Genomic DNA, 21,152 nt, shown 5'->3' with positions numbered 1-21,152 from the left:
CATAGTGTAATATCAACAGTTCCATCGTGGCAAGAGGGCTGAAAATCAACTCCATATCTTGGCGCTGGGATGACCCCACTATGAAGGCTCTCTGCAGACGAGGCAGCACGCACTAGGTTTTCCCTGCTTTCTGCTAGCCACAGCCCGACCACCCTGTGCATTTCGCCGTCGATGTGTAATATCGTTTGATACAATACCGAAGACAGCTTTTAGAGGCATTGAATTATGGGTGGACATGGGCTTCTCAGCCCCATCCTGTGGAGCACCGTGCCTGACGCTGGACCACATCACTGCTGCTCAGAAACGTGAGCACGCAAGGATAGTTGATTGGTGGCAGCCTTCCACGTCTATAGTGACTACAGCTTTCCCTCCCAGCCCCCTCTCCCACCCTAAGCAAAATAATCCAAAGTGATCCCGAAACACATGCCAGCTCGGAGTTTGGTGCTGCGTTTGAACGTGTTGTTCCACAAGTTGAGGCCGCAGCCCCTGACATCCCGTTGGTGGCGTTTTACGATGTGTAGGAGACGTGACTACAAAGCAAAACAACTGCAAAGAGCAAGAGTCGTGTTGGATCGTAGCGGGGGCGGGAAGGTGATGAGCGCCTTCGACGGCCTTGCAGTATGGCTACATGCACGGAGGAAAAGACTCACGTCTGTGGCAGCTGGGCCTGACCGCGCTGTGGTGGTCTATCAGCGTCCTTCGCGACGCAGTTAGCTGTACAGGAGAAGATCGTGTTACGTAGGGCCACGTTTTTTTTCCGCTACCTCGGAGACAGTGGTTTGCTGCCTTTCATTTCAGTGGAATTTACCGGCTCAGGCATAAAGTGGGGCAACGCCACCGCAGCAGGATTGTACAGGCACCTAGCAAGACATTTGTCTGCCTGCAGGACTGGCCGCGAGCCCCCAATGCGTCTGTCTTCTCGAGTAAATTGTAACATTGGCGCCTGCTCAAGCTACCTGAGTGGCACCTCAGCTCAGGGATATTTCCAAGTCTTCAAGTTAATCCCTTGCAGCCTCTTGATCGTGACTACCAAGTCTTTCGATTTAGCGTTGATGAAGAACAGCGTATCCGCTGACCTGACGGTTGAGAGCATGTACCACGTGGTCTCCACTCCAGATGCCAGATGATCGCCGTCCAGAGATTCTCATCTGCCGTATCCCCCTCGGAAGGTAGAGGACCTTGGCGTTGCCAGGCCAGCATGAGAGGCCTGTTCGTTCTCATCGTGGCCCTGGCCATTTCGCAGCTATATTTTTCAACCGAGGCGCAAGCTCTCTTCAGAGTACGTCAGCGTGCAGCTTGCGGCTAAGGGAACCACCGTCGGCCTCTTGCTAGGTCGGTAGTAACGCGAACTGTTACCAGGGTCGTGGTCACCCTCTTCCAATCTAGGACGAGCTTTCGCATGTCTCCCTAGGAGCCCGGCGCAAGCGGGGAGATCTTCAGGAACTGCACAATGCACAGCTTGACCCTCTCCGGCGGAACCTCGTGAGGGGCGAGCTGCGTCTTGGGTTCTACAATCGTTTAGCACCGCTGTATCGCAGGGGAATAGTCTGGTTGCAAGCGTTGCAGAGTGTGCGCGATGTGGTGATCCATTGTTCCATCTGATCGAGCGTCCCCATGTTGAGCAAGTTAACATGCGAATTCAGTCGTGTGTAAAGAAGGGCTACTGGCCTAGAGTGCGGTGGCACTTCCTGCCAGTGCAGAGGCATTGCCTGGGGCCGAAACATTTCTTCACGAAGTTCAGCAGTCGCTGTGATGGGTGTAGACGGTGAACTCGTAGGAATCCACGCAGACATGCAATTCAGCATAACGCGTCCGCAGTGAGCCATTTCCTGCAAGCAAAGGGCCACACATCTGCACAGATAGGTGACTAACAAAGAAGAGTGCGGCGGTAATGCAACCCCTGCGGTGGTCTCATCAGCTGATCGTGATTTTGCGGCAGATTATGGTGGCGCGATGCCACTACCTGGACCCGTAATTATATTGCCATGTAGTAGTCTATTTGCAGTGGTTTCAAGCAGTATTCAAAGCCGCGCGAAAACGGTACCGGGCTGAAGTCGTTGTCTACGACGGTTTCTGCTGTTGTGTGTGCTCTTCATCAGCGACCCCGGGTAAGCGTCCCCTCCCGAGCAGCCACGAGGCCTCAGCCGCATGTCTTTCATCATGGATGGCTTTGACCTCGAGAAGAGGAAAGCCTTGAACATATTTCTGGGTATTTGCTTTTCACGCATCGTCTAGCAAACTGGGTATAACAATGGATACCTACATACGCCTACAAATGTTTTAGACTCGCTTGCTGCTGTCGACCTTCAGCTTGTGGTTGATACCTCAGCAGCGATGAGGGATGGCATCAAAATGGCCGAAACCTAACCGGGGTTCATTGTATGCATGATGTGTATGAAAGCAGTTGATTATTCCTCTTTGGTTCTGGTGGCTGCACGCTTTGCCAGCGCCATCCCCCCCGCCTGGGGCATACGTCCCTCTGGGAAGCCTCCGGAGCGGAGAAGGCCAGATTGACCATGAAGGTCAGAGAAGGCTTCATGGAGGTCGGTTTGGCCATGATGAAAGGCAAAAGAAACTATATCGAGGACGTAAGCCGGACACCTCTGCGACGTTTTCGTCACTTCCGTTCAACGCTGCTGCCGGACCGTAGATATAGTGCCATAACCAGCTTGCCTGTTTTTACGTGGCATCGCTGCGGAGAGATATCCGAGGTCCGGCCATCGGGTTTCGTGCGTAATCTTCGTCAGCTTACCTCTTGTAACGCGACTTTGCTGCGTGTCACCATGTCGCGAGAGACACAGGGGATCTGTATAGCTGTCGGCTTCAGAAGTGGAGCAGGAGGCGTTCCAGACACATGTGCATCCGTGATCGTCTGTAAAACATGTGAAACTGCATTCTGTTTGTTTTTGTGTGGGTGAGTACGTACTAGCTAGCTTCGCACTAAACTGAAGCGAATTTGCCTTGCTGTCTTCAGGCTGCATTAGTTGATGCACGTCTGCCTGGTCAGCCAAATGTGCGTGTTCAAGCTGTATTCGACGGGCACACTGGATCGGAGGCGGCCCACTTTCTGGCGGTGAACCTGCAGCCTACGTTGGGTGAGCTCTGCAACTGTTCCGTTGCAATCGCGTCCGTGCTCTGCGGGCTGACACGAGAATCCTCATTGTTTGCAGCACACTGGGCCACCGCTAGTAGACGCGCCCCTGCCGAGTATCCGTCGGAATCCATCTATATGAAGGAATGGTGTCAACGCGTAACGTGTCAGCATGCCGATTTGAAGTGAAAGCCTCTAAAGCACTTGGCTCCGTCTACTGATGTCCTCGTAACACCGCATGCTCAGGCGGATCCAGAGCGGTCTGTGTGAGCGGAAGACACTCGCTTCCTGCCTGCAAAGGGGCGGTCGGGCCGCTCACCTAAATGCATCTGGCTAATATTTGCGGGCTGTGCGCCTAGAATGCTGACCGCAACCAATCTCATTTAATTTTTCTTGTTCAGCGGAGGTTGGCTCCATAAGCCCTGATTCCCTCACAGAAGCTTGTGAGCGACTGGAGATGAAGTTGCGGGAAGCCGTCAGGCGATCTGGCTCAACAGGTATGCTGGCAACTTGGCTGTGAACACAACTTTGAAGAAACATGATTGCAGCGTGAGTCCAACAATTCTAGCTGTCTCAAGTACCATAGCGGTGTGGTAATGTACTGTACCCTTACAGAACTGGGGAGCCTTCATGAGGTAACCCAACTACAAGAATGCAGTAATGCTATCGCAAATGTGACTGTACCGCTATACTTATGTGTGAGACTTCCCCCCGTCGCGTGCTCGACCAATGCAAAGCCTCCAGTCCGCTGTTGGGAGGCTGAGGGCGCTTAATCCTCCCCCCCCGACAGGCTTCTACTGAACACCACTTGAAGCTGATGTTCTTATGATCACCAACAGACAGTTTGTTTGCCGTTTTCACAATGACTGTCCAACTCTGTCGGTTCTCTGGCAGGCAAGTCAACATGGGAGTTTCTGTGTTCGGTGGTAGCGAGGGCTGTACCCACTTTTTCGGTGGTACATTTCAGTTGTTTGAGGATCGTTAGCATGGAAAGACTCGCCTGATGACACAAAGATCGCGCCGTATAAAGCTATGCATCTGATTCGTTCCTCGCTGCAGCCGTTATCGCCGTCATTGAAGTTGTCTCAGAACGTCGCCCTGTGCTTGTCCGAGGCCGAGAGATTATACCCGAAAAGGATACTGGTTTCAAGACTCTCCGCGAAAAACACCGTCCTACAGAGAAGCGCCTGCCACAACGAAAGGTCACCTTGGGCACGGAAGAAGCGCCTGTCAGGGTTCTGGTCGCCAACGTAGGTACGACGCTAGATCTTTTCCTGTGCAGCCTCCAGGCGGTCCCGCGTGTAGATGTTGCGCGTTGGCTTTTGTTCGCCATGCAGACGCTGCCAAACAGCAGTGCTATCATGCTGGCAGTCGTGTCCATATTGCCTGAGGCGTGCTCCGATATAGGTGATTCAAGGGGTCTGATATTAACCGGAGAGGACTACGTGGAACTGACAAAGGATCACATTCCTGTCGACGAGGAGCGGGCCCGTGTAGAAGCAGCCGGTGGGAGAGTGCAAGAGACTGGTGGGGTTTCGCGCGTTAGGGGTCTCATGATGACCCGCTCGTTCGGAGACTTCGTAAGCGTCGCCCGGAAACATGGCAATTCTGTGACATCAATACGAGACGTCGTACGCCGGGTGGACGGAACCCTCGTAACTCGCACCCCGCGTGCAAGGGAAATTCCTACGGGCAAACGAGACACACCACATTTCACCGTTTCATGTTGGTGTTAGAGGCTGTACACCTGTCTTGCTTTGCTGAAGTATCGAATGTTCACACGGGGGATGGCGAGGCCGATGCAGATCGCACGAAGGACAAGCTGTTCTGCTGCATGTCCGGTCAGGTGGAAGTCCGTCTGTGCAGCTCGCTTGCAGGCTTACAGAATGAAAGCCTGCACCAGTTATGCTGCAGCCGCAGTGAGCAAGTCGCGATCGCTCAGTGTGAGCCAGCGCATCAACGTCTTCCAGAAATAGCCGTTTCAGTTCCGTCCCCCTGCTCAGATGCTGTGACGCCTGCTCGCGCACCAGTTGCAAAATTGTATTTGTTGGCATTTCTGTTCGTTGTAGGCAAAGAAAGCTCCACGCGTAGAGCCAGCGATCATCTCAACGCCTGAGATCAGGCAGTTCTTCATGCAGTGGCACGATGCTATGGTGCTCTTTTCGGACGGTAATGCAGCCTACAGCAGACTGATGTACATGTGGAGAATACGGCTCGTTACGTTTGTCGTGCTCGCCGACGTGTGGTTCGTTGCTCTCTGCTGTCGCTGATGGCTGGGCCATCTGGACTCCACGAGTTTTAGTATCGCAGCAGACTCTTGCTGGCAAATGCAGACACCGCTGGTACACCATCATAACCCCTGAAGGTGTGCGTTTGACGGGTGATGCGCGCTCAGGTTTGGTTGACGGGAAGCTGGACTGGGAATCGGTTGCGTTTATAGTTGCCCGTGAACTCCGCGACGGGATAAGCATCCGGCTAGCAGCAGATGAGCTTGTGCAGAAGGCCTACGGGTCAGGGTCGACAGATAATATGACAGCCCTCGTGACTCGTGTTCACCGGAAGCCTCGAAAACCCAAAGCCAAAGTTGTGACTAGCATAGGGCCTGGTAAGTAAGGTTCTCTCGTTGTTCGCCCAAAACTCTGTCTCAGCAGAGCGAAAGAGCTCTACACTTTCAGGGATTCCAGCACTGATAGCGCGCCTTGAGAGTACGTACCCCTGGGATGGCGGCCGTGTGTATGTCCCACATTTTCTGTCTGTGCCTTTTGCAGCCGAATCGGAAACCAAAGAAGACTGGAGTTTCAAGATTAAAGAAGGCGAATCAATGTCATTGCCCATGTTCTAAAGAAGATGAACGCCTTATCGAGGCTGTAGAAGGGTACGGATACGCCTGAGGGAATCGACATTGCCGGGCATGTACCTGCTACGTGCCCGGCAATGTCGATTCTGCTGTGCTTCCATCACTCTGTCGCATGGTCTAGCGAAACCAGTCGTTTTGAGAAGAACCCTCAAAACTGTAAATCGTTGTAATGTTTTCTTCAAGCCGCTTGACGGCAAACGCTGGACCAGCTCACGTGAGTGAAAATGCGTTTTCGGTGCCGGGTGTCATGAGAGGCTAATGATGTTACTAGTTTTGGCGGTAGCGGATGAGCTGGTCGTGAAGACATGGCCCAATGCCGTGCCCTCCTACTTCATACAAGGGTCTTATGTTCGTTTGAGAGGCTTCGTGAATGATGCAGTTCGCTCACGCATAACCGACTTTGTCGACTCTTTGTACCCACGTTGGTGACCACGCAGTACTGGATCGACTCCTGAGGGGGCCGGAACCCCCCGACCACTCGAGCTCCAGAGGCATCACGTCTTGGACGCGAACAAGTTCGGTTTTGTGCAAGAATGATCCACGTGCGGTTCTAGCGCCGCATAATGCGTGCCTCGCTTTCAGTTGGAAGAAGCAGATGATCTGCCGCATATCCGTTTCAGATGTGACCTGTCGGGCCTTCGCACAACCCCATACAGTGAAGGCACCCCACACAGCTTCCGCAGTGCTGAGCGCCCTTCACCAATGAGGTTGTAGACGCATGAAGGCGCTCGGATGAACTTTCCGTTGGAAGTCCGTCGCTGCCTTCAAATTTCTGCAGCCGAGGAACCACGCGCCGCTTGAGAGGAAACCAGCTCACGGCCAACCGTAGCGTACCTCGTAGAAACCCAGAGGACACGCCATCATGAACTAGGGAGTTAGCCACGCAGGCAGGTGAAACCAGTGGCTTACAGGCCGAGCGAGTACCCAGTTCTGTTGTGTTCATAGCACACGCGCAGCAAGCAGGACAAGCTGAAGCACGCCCTGTCTTGCGCGGAACATGAGAGCGGATTCAAGTAGATCCGACTGAGTCAAGCACCTCTACACGCGCGCGAATGCGAGTTCCATATTTCTGAGTCAATGGCCACCAGTCGCTCGCTGCATGCGTTCGCAGCACCTTTGGCCAACGGAAACTAGCTTCGATTACTTCATAGCGTTGACTCGGAGCTGCAGAGTATGTATGTGGCGTCTCCGCGAGGACTGCAAAACGCTCCTCGGCGACCGAAAAGACGCATTGCATGGTCGTATCGCGATCCTGCCGCAACGTGTCTTCTGTCCACTCAAAATGGCGTATTCCCGACCTTTGTAATCTATAAGCTTCCTCAAGGACGCGCGACTCTACTTGTGAAACAGAAGTAGCCTCTCCTTTCACTTTCCCGCTTCGCATCCATCCACTTCCTAGACAGCTGGCGCTCTGAATAAAAGCGTCCACTATGCCTTGCCTCCAAGAGAGGAAGCAGAGTGAGACAATCTCCGCTGTCGAGGCCACAGCCAATGCCCGCCTCCACACCAGGCGGACGTCTTCGTTGACTTTCCGCCGCAGACTTTCGATGCGTGTAGAGTCACAGTCGCCAGCGCTTAGGATGAGGGCATTTTTAGGTTTACTGAAGATCCTAGCGTGCCCGCCCCCTCACGCCGCGCTCCTTCGAGGTCGTGAACTCCAGCGCCGCTTGCCGCAGAGTATGCGCAATCCCCCGGCTAGCACCCCTCGTGGAGGCGATGCTTCACGTGTGCGCAAATGCATTTATGCGTCGCTCGCTGGTTCCCCCTCCCGCCTTCCCCCTCTCTGCCGGTCGTGCTGGCTGTCCCCGTTTTATGCGTCTGCGGCTCTCTTCTTCCCGAGTCTCGCAGAGCGCCGTTTCTCCTTCTTCTCTCCGTCGTGCTTCTGGTCCTTTTCCTCGTCCCTGCGCGTCCGGCTGCGGCTGCTTGGCTTGCCCTCTTCGTCGCTCGCCACCTCCTTCGGGGGCAGGAGACTCTCCTGCGGCGAGTCCGCGTGGGGCCCCGCGCTTCCTTTCTCGACTTCCGGTCTCACGTCGTGCTTGCTCTTGGCGTCGGAGCACGCTCCAGCGTCGCCTGCTTTCTCTTCGCGTGGCGCTTCGCGGGCATCGCCGACCGGCGCGCTCGCCTCCGCGTGAGACGCCCCTTTGTCCTCCTCCCTGCACAGAACAGAGTCACGACAGGCAGCCAAAACGTCACTCGCCGCACATCCACGCGGCCCATGCGCCGCTGACCTGCACGCTTTCAGCCTTACTTCGCGCTTCACAGCCGCCCTTTTCCAGTGTCTGTCATAGCAACGGATGGGCGCGTGCGCCGCGCCGTGGTAGCGCTGGCGCGTCTGGGCGTCTCTTGTGTCTCTGCGCCGTGGCAATCTGGAATCGGAGCGCGACTCAGCACACAGACGCGAGAGGCTGCCGCTGGCTGAAGGCGTCTGCCGTCGCGTAGGCCGGGGCGCTCACGCCCCGCCCGTGCCCCTGACATTCGTGACGAGTTCGCGTGTTCCAGTCTTACTCGCCAGCGCTGTTTGCTTCGCCCGAGTCTTTTCTCTCTTCTTCCTCGTCGTCATCCGTGTGGTGGTCGGGAGCAGTGTATCTCTGCCGGTCTGGGAACGTCTCCGGGTCGCCGTCGCCCTCTTCCTCGCGCTCCTTCGTCTCTTCTTCGTCACTTTCTGAGTGCTCCTTCGCGTTTTCGTCATCTTCGCCGAGCGCTGCAGCCTTCGAGGTGTCTACCGAATGCGCGGCCTCCTCCTTGGTGGTCGCGGCGCGCGCCGCGTCGCCTTCCGCCATGGACGAAGGCCCTGCGAGCCCGGCGCTTCCAGAATCTTGAACGACTTGCTCCCAGCCCTCAGCCGTCGTCCGTGTCTGGCGCAGCCCCGTGCGCGGGAGGACTCGGTCCTCAGCGTCCTTCTTCTCCTTGACGATCGACAGCAACAGGAAATCACCAATCTGGAACTTCACGTCCTGCACACAACGCACACGCGCGCAAGCAGCCCGGGCGAATCACAACACGACGCAGAATCGAAAAACAACCTCGATCGGCTCGCGCAAGTCGAGCAGGAAAAACGCCAAGGCTCGAGGCACACATTAGACACCTCTAGGGGAAAAATAGGGGGGGCATGCGTTTCCGAAGGCGCCTCTTACCGCGAGAGTCTTAGAATCTTCCTTCGGATCGGGGATTGTCGAGTGAAGCAGCCCAATCGACGCGACCACGTTCTTGCCCTTTTTGTCTGACACGCCGCAGAACCACGAGAGACAAACAGGCGAGCTCCGTACGTTCCGCAACGCTCTCCGAAACACGGCAGCGGGAGGCGTCCCCCGAAGCCGACGACGGGCTTGCGGCAGCGAGAACGACTCTCACCCAGACAATTCCCTGCGGCGAGATCCCTCGTGGCAGCGCTCTGAATTCTCATAACGGCCTAGCGCGGCACAGACGCGAAGCCCCGACGCGACCCTCGCACGACCACGTGAGCCTGTGGAGTTTGGATTTTTGGCTTGCCTATGTGCACTACACGCGTCTCCTCTCTGCTCCCGTCCCCCGGGGCGGGGAGCCAGGCCCTCGGCCGCAGCGGGCAGCGGCGCGAGCATCTACCTGCGACGACCGTAAACCCTAAAACATGCGACTACAGCTTCCAAGCAAACATGATTACCGTGATATTGAAATCCAACACTTTTAGCTGTCTTAAGCAGTCCAGTGGGGTCCTTGTTCCACGCACCTGGGTAGACGAGGCGGAACTTCCAGACTGCGTGCCGGTCCCTGGCTTCCCAGCACACGTCTTTGACGAGGTACGCGATCTCGCGAAGTTTGCTGTCCATCCAGGCGTAGACCTGCGGACACAAAACCAGACACACAAGTTAGGGCGCGTCAGGCTGCACCGCAGACGGAGGCGATGCGAATGGCGAAGAAAGCGCTTGTCTGCGCGTTGCCCCCTCACCACGACACCGCGGCGCGCAGGCTGAGACACGCCAGATGAGAAATGTGACGAGAAAAGGCCGCCAGAGACCGCACCGGACGGACGCGGAGACTCGCGCGCGCACGCTGGGTCATCGGCAGGGCCCCTTGCCCGCGCCACTGCGTTGAGCGCGTTCCTGGGCGACTCCCGTGCTTCCGTAAACCCTAAACCCTCGCGCGGCTCGCAGGGCGCAGCCTCCCCTTTTTCGTTGAGCCGCGCCCGCGCCCGATCGCCCGCCCCGTCCGCTGACGCAAGACGGCCTCGCCCTCCCCTCTCCCTTCGGTTCGCCTCCGTGTCCCCACAGCTCAGTCCCCGCCCGCTGTGTACACCGTCACCATGCTCCTGGATGAGTGCGCCTACGCGCAGGCCGGCGTGCACGCGAAGGTGCGCGCCTGCGAGCAGAGTTCGCCAGCTTCTTTGCGTGGCTCTTCTGGGTTCACCGCGCCGTCTACCTGCAGTTCGTCTTCGACGGGCTCCTGACCGCGCTCCTGGAACTGCTCAACCGAGTGCTGGTCGTCAACCTTGTAGAAGACGCGCAGCAGAAAAGGCGGCGTCGTGGCACGGTCAACCACGAGCGCAGGCTTCAGCGTCCGCCTCAGGGCTGCACGCAACGCGAACAAAAAAAACAGCTGGAAAACCCCGCATGAGCCGCCAGCCCCAGGCACGCAGAACGCAACATACAGCGCGACAGACATATCGAAGCAGCGAACGGGACACCCGATGGACCCGACACGCGACGCCCGCGGGTCTACGGAGCAAGGAGACTGCACCGGTCCTCTGGGGCACGCATAGGCACCAGAAGTCTGAAAAGGCGCGCAGGCTGTGCCGAAGCAAGAGTCACAGCAGGCGAAAGCGCTTGGTACTCCGTCTTGCTTTCGCGTCTCTTCGGGGCGCTGCCCGTTGCGCTCCACTCCCTCACCTCGTTTCTGTTCCTTCACAGCGCCGGCTATCTCCGCGTCCTGCATCATCTTTCTCCGCATCATGAGGCGCTCTTGGAAGAAGGCCGGGAGCGGGGAGTTCCCTCGCGGGATCACGCCGCGGCCTCGGTCCGCCCACGGGTCTCGTCGCGCGCCAGGGAAGCCCGAGAGCGGCAAGGCGTCATCTGGGAGCGCCTCGCCTCGCACCCACCGCGCGTTGGGCCCGAGGCGGTCGGGGCCTCCTGCTGGGCGACCGCGGTCGGCGCCCCAAAAGCTGTCTCTTCCGGAGCCGCCGCGGGGGTCGTAGAGCGAGTGCGGCCCGCGGCAGTCGTCCTGCATCATCTGCGAGAGCGGCGGCAGCAGCGGCGTGGTGCTGTGCTTCGGTGGCGGTCGCGACGCGAAAGGATGGTCTGGGGGAAGGGCCGCCATGAAGTCGTTTTCGTAGCTCCCCCCGCCGCCCCTGCGGGCGAAGCTGCCCGCGCCCCGCGTGCCACCCGATAGGCGGCGGCGACTCGAGTAAGGCCGGAGGTTGCTCCGGCTCCGGCTCACACTCCGACTCTTGCTCCGTCGCCACCCTGCGCCGCCGACCCCTCGATGCCTGCTGCCGCCGTGCCTCAGCGACCAGGGGTCCCTGTGGTGCGCGTGGCGCTGAACCGAGGGGCTCGCGCGTCCCCTGCGAAAGCTTCGGCTGCGGCTTATACTCGGGCTGCGCCGCGGGCTCCGCGACCTGTGGTGCCGTCGGCGGTGTCTCCTGGCGGACTCGGGGCTCCGGCGGCTGTCGCCCTTCTTGCCGTCGTCGCGAGCGCGCGGCGAGCGCGACCGGCTCGCCCCTCGTCGCTCCCTGCTGCGCGGCGGGCTTTCACTGCGGCCTTTGCTCGACTTGCCGCGTCCCGAGGCCTTCCGGCTGCGACTTCGCTGCCGCCTCCCCCCGGCGTCGTCGGCCCCCGCCGCCGGCGCGGGGCTCCGCGAGAGCGAGCGCCGCGCCTTTTTCCTATGCAGCTTCTCGGCGTCCTCGGACTTCCCGTTTCGAGCCTTGTCGCCTTCCGGGTCGCTTTTGCTCTTCCGCAGATCCTTGGCGCCCCGCAGAGACCGACTGCGGCTGCGGCGCCGGCCGCCGCGCGACGAGAGGCCCTTTGGGGGAGCAGCTGAGCGGAAGGAAGCCTTGGCGGCCTTCTCGCGCTTGGTTGCGCTGCGCCCGCCGTCCGCCTCCTCCGAGTGAAGCGGGGAGACAGAGCGTCGCTTCTCGCCGTCTGCGCGCCTCTTCGAACGGTGAAGCCGAGGCGAAGGCGAAGGCGACAGCGAGCGCTTCCCGCTCTTCTCCGTGCCGCGACGCTTGCTGCTTGATGAGCTCGCGGTCGGCGTCTTTTTCTTCGACGCGCGCGAAGGAGACGGCGAAGAGCGCCGCCGCCGCGAAGAGACGGAGCGCGACACCCGCCGGCCCTCGCCGTCCTTCCCACCCGAGCGGCTGCGATGGCGAGCCATGGGCGAAAAGGTGCGGAGGAGGAATCGGGAAGACGCGGACGCACCAGACGAAACTCCACTCCGACGGACTTTCAGCGAGTGCGAAGCGGCAGTTAGAGGCAAGAGGCGAGCAAAGACTCCGATTAAACGCGCAGAGAGGACTCAGACACTCCTCGACTAAACGACAAACAGCGGCTCCACAGTGGTCGACTTCGTCAGCGGGTGCTAAGAGAAGACAAGAGTTTGAAAGCGCCGGAGAGGGAAGGGGGGGGAGCCCAAAAGCAGAACGGGGACTTTCGAGAGGTGCTTCCTGCAGCGGCTGTACTAGTATACCGTCTAAGAATGAGCGCAGAAGAGCAACGCATGCAGCTCAAACAAGCTGCGTTTGACGAGGGAAGCCCAGTGATTCGTGAAAGGAATGTGCTTCCAAGAAAGGAATGTGCTTCCGAGAACAAAGGACGAGCTTTCCTATCACAAATCCGAGGCATGAAAAGCGTTTTTCACAAACTACAAACGGCGTGGCGCATCCATCTGCGGGCGCATCTCCTTTGAAGAGTTCGTCCCACGAGTTGCAACAAAACACGTAGTAGAGGCGATCTCCACTTGGCTGCAGTCCACTGACGCAACGGTTAAGCGTGGAAACACCCAGTTCATCCGGTGTTCCAAGGACTCACGCGGGAGACGCTACTGACTTGCGTTCGAATAGAAGTGACGTGAAAAAGGGAAGTCTCCGGGACTCTCGCCACAGACGAAACTTTCACGACAGGCATTTCCACCCGTGACACTTGGCCTTTGAATTAGCGGCTTACGGAAAGGCCACATGAGAAGGGGTAACGGCCGCCGCGCTTGCCAACCGGGTCAACCCGACATACAAGAAACGAAAGAATAGATCAGCGCGATTTTTCGAAGTGATTGCTTTGTTTTGAACCCGCTTCTCTCTTCCCGCCGCGCGCGAAACTGCACTGATTTGCGCGTCGGGAGGCGGGAGAGCCTCAAACTGTTACCGGGAAATGATACAGTGGTGGCGGAAATTGCCACCGTTGATAATCGCTAAAAAAGGCAGCGCCCGCTTCGGAGAGTCAGCCAGCAGAAAATAAGCACTCCTGTTGAGTGTGTAGATCAATCAAGGTATTGCTAGACTTTCAGGCATGTCTGGTTTTTGCCTCATCCTGGAGAAAGATGCGAGGTGCATGCACACAAGGCTGGGACGCCCACCTTTTCTTCGTGAGCATTACAGGCGGTGAATCAAGCGTGGACGAATCGGCGCAGCCGGATCTCGGTGGGGACTGTGTAGAGAGCCAGTTCATTCGGCTAGAGTGCTAGACTTTCATCCGTCAAAACTTTTTGGGAAGCGTATCTGGTTAGCTAAGGGGCTCCACACCGGGGTGTCGGGGGTGGACTCTTTTTCTGTCCAAGTGGAGGTGTCGTTACTCGGCCGAGAATCAGGCACACCCCCTTCGGCGCAGCTCGAGTACGACAGACGCGGCACTTTGCTGTGCATTTGTAAAATCAATTATCCACGGAAGAGGTGTCGAGAGCGGCAGCTCACGGTGAACCGTGCGCCTAACGTGCTCACTAACATTCCGCGAGGCGGACAACTTCAGAACTGGCGGAGTTGTTTTGTGCCACAGGAATACAAATGGCAGCAACCCGTGGAGATGGCGGAACAGCACGACCGAGGAAGCGGCAAATCCACACCCAAAGAAGATTCCAGTGCGAGTTACGCTCTCTCTCACCAACCGCCTGGAACGATGAGGCAAAGCTGCGGCCACAGAACCGTCTGACTGCTACGCCACTCTCCGATGATACTGCAACGAGGATTTTGGAACCATTCGCCCTCTTCGAAGTTCGATGCTGTGGTTTAACCCGTGCAGGGGGGGGCGGTGCGGAGCTATATCCCACGGCCAAACTTCTATTTAGGGTCCGTACGACGCAGGAGGCCTTACACCTCTTCGGCGAAACTAGCAGCCTGCCTGAAAGACCAAGAGCGCCTCCTTTCCCCCTCCTCTTTTCGCCACCGTAGTCGAACGTTAAACTCACTAGCGGGTAAAGTTACTTCACCGACTATCCTATTCGCCTATCAACGGCGGATGTAACCTTGCAGGCACGACCAGAATGCTGCCTGACGCACATACGCATCTGCGTCAATACATGCGTTGCCGACGGCCCTTGCCACTGTGGAGAACAGCGGCCCAGACCTGACCGCGTGGGACGTGGTAAGCTCAGCAGCTGAAGATTTTTACCGCTATCCTGCGGGTCATGCCGTCGCCGCGTGATTCGCTCGAGATTGCGTTCGCGCCCTCTTGGAGCACCTCCGATCGAAAGCGGCTGCGGAATCAGCTTCGTTGCGACTCACGTGCGCGTACAAGTCTTCGATAGTGCGACGGCGTACGAGCCTAGCGAAGGCTAGGTCTCCCCAGTTCATTCCATATATCGTAACGGGGACGGCAGCAAACGACTGGAAGACTGAAGAAGGGATCGGTGACGGTGAAAGCTACACATTTGCACCAGAAACGGCACAGATTCAACAACATTCGACGATTAAGCACTGAAGAAAACAAAACCAGCATCGAAACGCGCGAGCAGCGAATTCGCATGTCTAGAATATGGCTGATACATGGCACCGTAAACACCCGTGACAAGGAACAGGAGGCTTCCGCGCTCAAAGGGCAGCATCGTTGAAACTGAACAAATAAAAAAGACCATCTGTATACCGCCAGATTTGCAGCATCGCTTCACGCAGACAGAAACTCTCTCCCTCTTTGCCCGAAACAGAAGTAGCGGTAAGCCTGTAGAGCCGAGGCAAATTCGAGGCCCTACATACTACCTCGCACATCTCTCTTGCCGGCGCATGGCGATAGAGTCACGGAAGCCGTCAGTCGCTGCTCAGCGGCACTGCCAGTGAGCGGCTCCTATCACTCCAGCGCCCTGCTCGTGATACTGAGCGTGTAGCTGCATTTATGACGATCTTTTCCTGCGAGACCGTGCCCGCTTCTTCCCTAGCCTGTATCCCGCGAACAGCGACAGCAGCATGAGGGCCCCTACCAGAGGGAATACCGGCGATATGCCGAGTCTCGTCTCAACCTTGCTCCATGCGCTTCTTCCCATGTTTGCCGCTGCTGAACCCATAGTATCGATTTTATGTCCGAGGGCAGCGCCAACCCTAGCAAATCGGTGCTCTACCTGAGCTTGAACAGTCTGGCCATGGAGCGCCAAGGCAAGCGTCGCCAGGGCAACCATAATGAACGCGGACACGCAGGAAACCTTCATCTTGAATCTTTTACTGTTTCGCCCGTGGGGAGGTTTCAATGTTGTCCTTGTGTGCTGTAACGGTTCGGAGCCGGTGCGAGCGAGTCGCCGCGAACTGCGCGCCGCTATACATAGAGGGTCGTTCACCTTGGCACTAAAAAGGAATCGCCGGAGCAATGAAGCGTCTCCTTGCCGCTCTTTTTCTTCGTTGTGCTCGTCGTTTCGCCGTGGCGCTCTCCACTAATCGCCGCTTTCTCCGGCGCGCGCGGTTCCTGCACGGGGTGCGAGGACCGACGCAGTGCGAAAGCTTCGCAACGCGCACCGGAGCAGAGTTTTGTTCACTCACTTCGCTCTAACTGTCTGAGCAAGAGCAGACGATTTAACAAACGCGGTTCAAGAAATCTGGAACGTGCATACCGAGACTCGGGCAGCGTCTCCCCGAAGCGACCCTGCCAACGTTTCAGGCGCGCCGCCGCCCACCCGTCGCGCCGCCGTGGTGCGACGGGTCGGCGGCAGCGCGCGGTCTCCAGTGCGCGCACAGAGCAGGAATCCCACACAAGCGTGCGGCCCGCTTATTCACCGAGTCCCCGTGTCTCGTCTGGGTTGGAGGCTCCTTTCCACGCGTCGCAGACTGTTCCCCAGCTCGTTAGGAAGACAGCTGTGTTTCCCAATGAGCTGCGCGCTCGCCGTCCCTTTTTGTCTGCTGCCGTGATCGACCGCACGTTCAACAGTTGGCGCAGAGGAGGAGCAGGAGGGAAGCAGCCGTTCTTTCGAGCGTGGGGTTGGCGAGGCACGGCCTGCGCGGATCACGCCGCGGCTCTGCTCAAATGAGTATGTTGTGGAAGAGCGGCCCCCGACTTTGCCAGGCTTGTGGACTGCTTGACTCGAGCTGTTCCCCGGAAGTCCTCCAAGCCTCAGAAGACAACTGCACGCAGTCAGCGACGCGCCGCTGCTGCTCTCCACGCAACATCGGCCCTCTCGCTTCTCTTTTTTTCCGCAGTTTTTGTCGCCCCGGTTTTCCCTTTCTAGCGCTGGGGCTGCGGGCCTTCTCACCGCGGCCGCCGTTGCCAGGAAGAGACGCAGTGCTCGACCGAGTTTGTCCGCTGTCTTGACGAGCGGCAATCGGAATTCTCGCTCTTTCGTTGTTGCGGATTCGATTCAAGTCGGCGGGTGGTATGTCCTCATTCGGGGCCGCTCTGCGGGTCAGCACTTTCGGCGAGTCTCACGGCTCGGCCGTCGGGTGCATCATCGACGGGCTGCCGCCGCGGCTGCCGCTGTCAGTCGAAGATGTCCAGCCGCAGCTAAACCGACGCAGACCTGGTCAGGGTCCTGTCTCGACTCAACGAGCAGAAAGAGATCGGGCGCACATCCTCTCTGGCGTAGAGGACGGATACACGCTCGGTAAGAAGCACCAGGAATCCGAACCAAGCGCCTCCTCCGTGGCGGCGCATGTGCACATCCACGTGCACACACTCACACGCGCATACGCGTCACCATGTCTACATTTGCATCTTTTTAGGGAATGGAGGATGACATATTGCGGGAGAGACGGGAGAGGATACATGATCCCTTCCTGATGCGCAGCTGCGCCGAGGACAGACTCGACGTCTGCGGCCATCGCGCGCGGGTTCAGTGGCACGTCGCGCGGCCGTTTCGAGGTCGCAGGAGGGTCCCTCTCCTGCTCGCGTCATGGCATCGGGAAAGGTCTTCCCTGCGTCTCGCAAATAGTCAGACACGGCGCGGAGTGAGGCATTTCAGAGGAGCTTGGCACCCGGTGCCATCCGCGTTCACTTTCCAAGCCTCTATCTGCGAAGCTGACGCGCCTGCGCGGCGGGAGCCGCTGGTGGTTGGGTCTGCTGAGTCTGAGTCTGCCTACTCGTTGATCTCAACGCACCGCTGCTGCGCACGCTGTTTTGGCCTGCGTATGCGGTGTGTGCGGTCGCGGGGACCTTCCGCTGCAGGCTCGCCTGTGGCGATTCTCGTGTGGAACGAGGATCGCCGCCCGGAGGACTATGGCGGCCTCTGCACGCTCCCGCGGCCTGGCCACGGCGACTTCGCCTACCATGCCAAGTACCACATCCACGCGAGGAGCGGCGGCGGCCGAAGCAGCGCGCGAGAGACTCTGGCGCGAGTCGCCGCGGGCGCGGTAGTAGAGAAGTGGCTGCGCAGGGACTACGGCACGACCGTCACGGCGTGGGTCTGCCAGGTGAGAGGTCCAGGGGCCGGAGAGCCGACAGACGCAAGAATGAAGTCTCGTAGGCGAGAGAACCCCGCGCAGGCGCTCTCGCTGGGTGCGTGGCGAGCAGGACGCGCACAGGCCGTGGACGCAGTCCCCATCGCTTCTGAAGCCTCACCGCATCGGACGTCTCGCTGCATATGAAGTCTCGTGCGCCCTCACTTTGCGAAATCAGGTAGGCGACGTGGCGGTGCCCGACGCGCTGCGCCGGAAGTGGCGGCAGACGCCTCCAACTCGTGAGGCTGTGGACAGCCTCGGCCGAGTTCGGGTCAGCCTCGACGGCGCCACCTACCTCGATGCGGAGGGGCGCCTCTACGACGCGGAGGGACAGGCGATCACTCAGCAGGACGAAATCGCGCGCCGCCGCCGGCTCTTCGGGCGCACTGCTGGGGCGCCAGCGGAAGGCGAGACGGTCGTCGATACCAGGTGCCCGTGCGCCTCCACAGCGGTGAAAATGGTCATCAAGATCAAACAGGTGAGAAGAGGGGGGGGCGGGCGAGGGGGGGAGGGGGGGGAGGGGGAGACGAATGCACTCCTGTGCCCTGTGCGGCGCGTGTGCCATCGGCTCGCGCCGTGGTCCGTGATCGTCGCTTCTGTTGGACGTCAGGCAGAGATAGAGCACGAGAGAAAACGCATGTTTTCGTCTTGCAGGGAGGTGCCATATTATATGCTGGGAGCGTGCTGTGTCGAGCGTGCGGCGCTCCAGCGAGACGCCAAACCAAGGCTCTGGGTGCACGCATGAAGACTCAGCGTCTCTGCGCACTTTGCCTGTCAGTTACCGGAGGGGAGACAGCGGTCGTCCGCATGCTCGACTTGCGTTTCTGTCTTCAGATTCGAGAGCTGGGGGATTCGATCGGCGGGTGCGTCTCCTGCGCAATCGTACAGCCGCCAGTAGGCCTTGGTGAGATTCGCTCTGGTCTGCCACACGTGGCCATCGAAGTCGCGTGGGTCCTGTGTAGATGGGCTACGATGCATACTGTTCGGCAAAGGGAGTTTCGCGGCATTTTGCCCCCGTGGCCTCTCCACGCAAACAGGTGAACGGCTCAGGTCGTGCCAGGGACGAAACGCACCCGCGAGGCATTCTCCCTCCCGTTGTCTGCTTCCGCCTCAGTCAGGGTGGTTGTGGTGTATGGGCTGTTGCGCTTCTCTACTCAGTCGGCGTCAGCCTGTGCGCCTACGGGTGTGTGGAGTTGCACGTGGGGTCTCTGTCGCCGCTCCGGGGTTGTCTCTCAGCTGGATTTCGCTAAGGGATCTAGACGCGCTCTCACCTTGTACAAGAGCGTCGGGCATGTGCGCGTCGGTGCAGTGTCAACCCGCGGAAGGAGGCTGACGAGGAGGCGAACTGAGCGTGGAGTGGTCGGCGGTTGAAGGACGCCCTCTGCCGTAGTTTTGTGGTGCTCGAGTGCATGCGTTCAGGCGAGCCGTGTTTCGATAAAGTGGAGGCAGAACTGGCGAAGGCAATGATGTCGCTGCCTGCTACGAAAGGATTCGAGGTCCGTGAGGCGGGGCTGTCTACGTCGCCTGCTGTTGCCTGCTGTGGAGCTGCAGGGGGCGGGGGAAGGGGGGAGTCAATACATCTTGTTTTCGGCTCGTGCCAACGACCTAATCCTGCTCCCCTAGAGCGACGCAAGAAAGGCGAGCAGGGGACCGCGGGGTGGCGTCGAGGCAACACTCCACGAGACGTTTGTGTCGCTTTCTCTCCGCTGTGCGCCTGCGCCTGACTGGCAGATAGGTCAGGGGTTTGCCAGTGTCACGATGCGAGGCAGTGAGCACAACGACCCGTTCGTCCCCACCGCCATGACGGCCCGCCGCACGCCTCAGCTGGTCGCTTCGCCAGACCCCCCGCCGTGTTGCTCACCGGCGCAGGCAAGCACGTCGGCGCCACGCTCTCCACGGTGTCCGCTCCCTTCCGGGGCGGAGCTCCGTCTCCGCTGTGGAAGCAACAACGCAGGCGGGACTCTTGCGGGAATCACATCAGGTAGGTTTGGACTGGCAGCGCACTCGAGCGCGTGCGCGACGTCGCGTCTGCACACAATACAGTTGTGGAATCGGCCAGCGAGACCAACACGGAGAAGGACCCTAAACCCTAAACGCCCTACTGCGTCCACCGAGCGTCCTTCCTGTCCTGTGACGCTGCTGCCGCTGCCTGGCGCCAGCGCGCACATCGGGACTGGGTCTTAGCATGCGTCGCCCTGTTGAGGCGAAGGTGTATCACAGCCAGTTTTGTCAGCTACGTGGTCACCCGCAGGGGTGGATTTGATATCCAACGACACGGACAGGGACGGGGGCTTTCTATAATCCGCAGAAGCTACACTGCGAGTTCTGCCTCGCGTGAAGTTTTCTCCATACACTTGGGGGGAACGGCGATCATGAAGATGAGAAGCGGTTCCCGGAAGCTACAGGGCCTGTGCGGGCTGCGGTCCTCTGTGGCATCAGGCGAGAATATTCTGTTTCGGGTTGCCTTCAAGCCTGTCTCCTCCATCGGCATGGTGCAGGAGACAGCGGATTTTACTGGTGAAGTGCAACAGCTCGCGGTGAAAGGTAAGCAGACTTGCTAGCTTATAAGGCCCTTTGCCGCCTCGCGGGGAGAAAAGGGCGGCAGTGTGACAGCGCGCATTGCCCGCGCAGTCGCTTCGCAAAACTATCACCAGCTTCGGATATCCTCATAATTTGTAGAGCCTCGTGTTACACTCCTCCAGCGCGTCCGGCCTCCTTGAGCGACAGTGCTCAGAATGCGCACTGGTTATCCTCACGTGGAGTCCTGCTTCTTATCTCGCATCGGCCCTGCATGCGAACATGACTGAACGCCTATTTCGAGGATTCGGGTGGTGCTTCAACCAGGTCGTCACGATCCCTGCGTCCTGCCGCGAGCGCCTCCTCTGGTCGAGAGCATGGCTGCGCTGGTAAGCGAGTCCGTCTGAGTTTATCGGGCGTGGCTGTAAACCCCTGTGAAATAAAGTGCGGTGAACTATGAGACGAGGCTGCGCTAGAGGAGCTTCATGGTCGTATGGGTGCCTGCCGTAGGGGAGTCATGCGGGGGTCGCGAGAAACTAAGCCGGCCCTCGAGTCTTTTTTTCCTCCGCCGGCATGTACGTCGCAACAGATGTAGAGTGTCGCGACCATCGTAGAGGAGACTCCTTAGTACGCTTCCGGGAGGTGGATGCGTCTCTTTTGCGGCAAGCTCGCTTGCGCACAAGGGCCAGCCAGTGGTTGGCATTTGATGCATCGCGTTTCCTGCTCTGTCTTGCAGGTGGTTGGAGACCTCTGCATGCGGCAGCGTGCTCGGGAGGGCCCTCAGCCGCTCTTCGTTCTGCGCCCGGAAGACGGCAGGTCTACCTGCTGACTTCACTCCTGCGACTTCAACGGGATTGCGTGCCGACGGGAGACTTATGTGCCCG

At 58.8% G+C, this 21,152-nt stretch overlaps 3 protein-coding genes across 3 annotated transcripts; 2 read left to right on the top strand and 1 right to left on the bottom strand.

The window, feature by feature from the left end:
- Positions 1 to 2,516: 2,516 nt before the first annotated feature.
- BESB_013620 (protein phosphatase 2C domain-containing protein) lies at positions 2,517 to 5,933 on the top strand (the record flags this gene model as incomplete). The annotated part of the gene is made up of 8 exons (XM_029360092.1): positions 2,517 to 2,588; positions 2,975 to 3,095; positions 3,493 to 3,588; positions 4,151 to 4,345; positions 4,499 to 4,671; positions 5,161 to 5,260; positions 5,487 to 5,696; positions 5,860 to 5,933. 8 exons carry the CDS (start codon positions 2,517 to 2,519, stop codon positions 5,931 to 5,933), a joined length of 1,041 nt encoding a protein of 346 aa, XP_029216759.1.
- A 1,825-nt stretch (positions 5,934 to 7,758) lies between these two features.
- Positions 7,759 to 12,290, bottom strand: BESB_013610 (Sin3-associated polypeptide SAP18; the record flags this gene model as incomplete). Its single annotated transcript, XM_029360091.1, has 6 exons — positions 7,759 to 8,101; positions 8,454 to 8,902; positions 9,083 to 9,168; positions 9,655 to 9,766; positions 10,344 to 10,492; positions 10,811 to 12,290. 6 exons carry the CDS (start codon positions 12,288 to 12,290, stop codon positions 7,759 to 7,761), a joined length of 2,619 nt encoding a protein of 872 aa, XP_029216758.1.
- A 4,403-nt stretch (positions 12,291 to 16,693) lies between these two features.
- Positions 16,694 to 21,097, top strand: BESB_013600 (putative chorismate synthase; the record flags this gene model as incomplete). The annotated part of the gene is made up of 9 exons (XM_029360090.1): positions 16,694 to 16,919; positions 17,480 to 17,724; positions 17,930 to 18,229; positions 18,586 to 18,655; positions 19,171 to 19,247; positions 19,483 to 19,732; positions 20,191 to 20,295; positions 20,596 to 20,657; positions 21,005 to 21,097. The coding sequence occupies 9 exons, from the start codon at positions 16,694 to 16,696 to the stop codon at positions 21,095 to 21,097; spliced, it is 1,428 nt and encodes a 475-aa protein (XP_029216757.1).
- Between the last annotated feature and the right edge of the window lie 55 nt (positions 21,098 to 21,152).

This window comes from Besnoitia besnoiti, chromosome IX (genome assembly GCF_002563875.1).
Source record: "Besnoitia besnoiti strain Bb-Ger1 chromosome IX, whole genome shotgun sequence".
NCBI lineage: Eukaryota > Apicomplexa > Conoidasida > Eucoccidiorida > Sarcocystidae > Besnoitia > Besnoitia besnoiti.
This window is presented reverse-complemented; position numbering and strand designations above follow the sequence as displayed.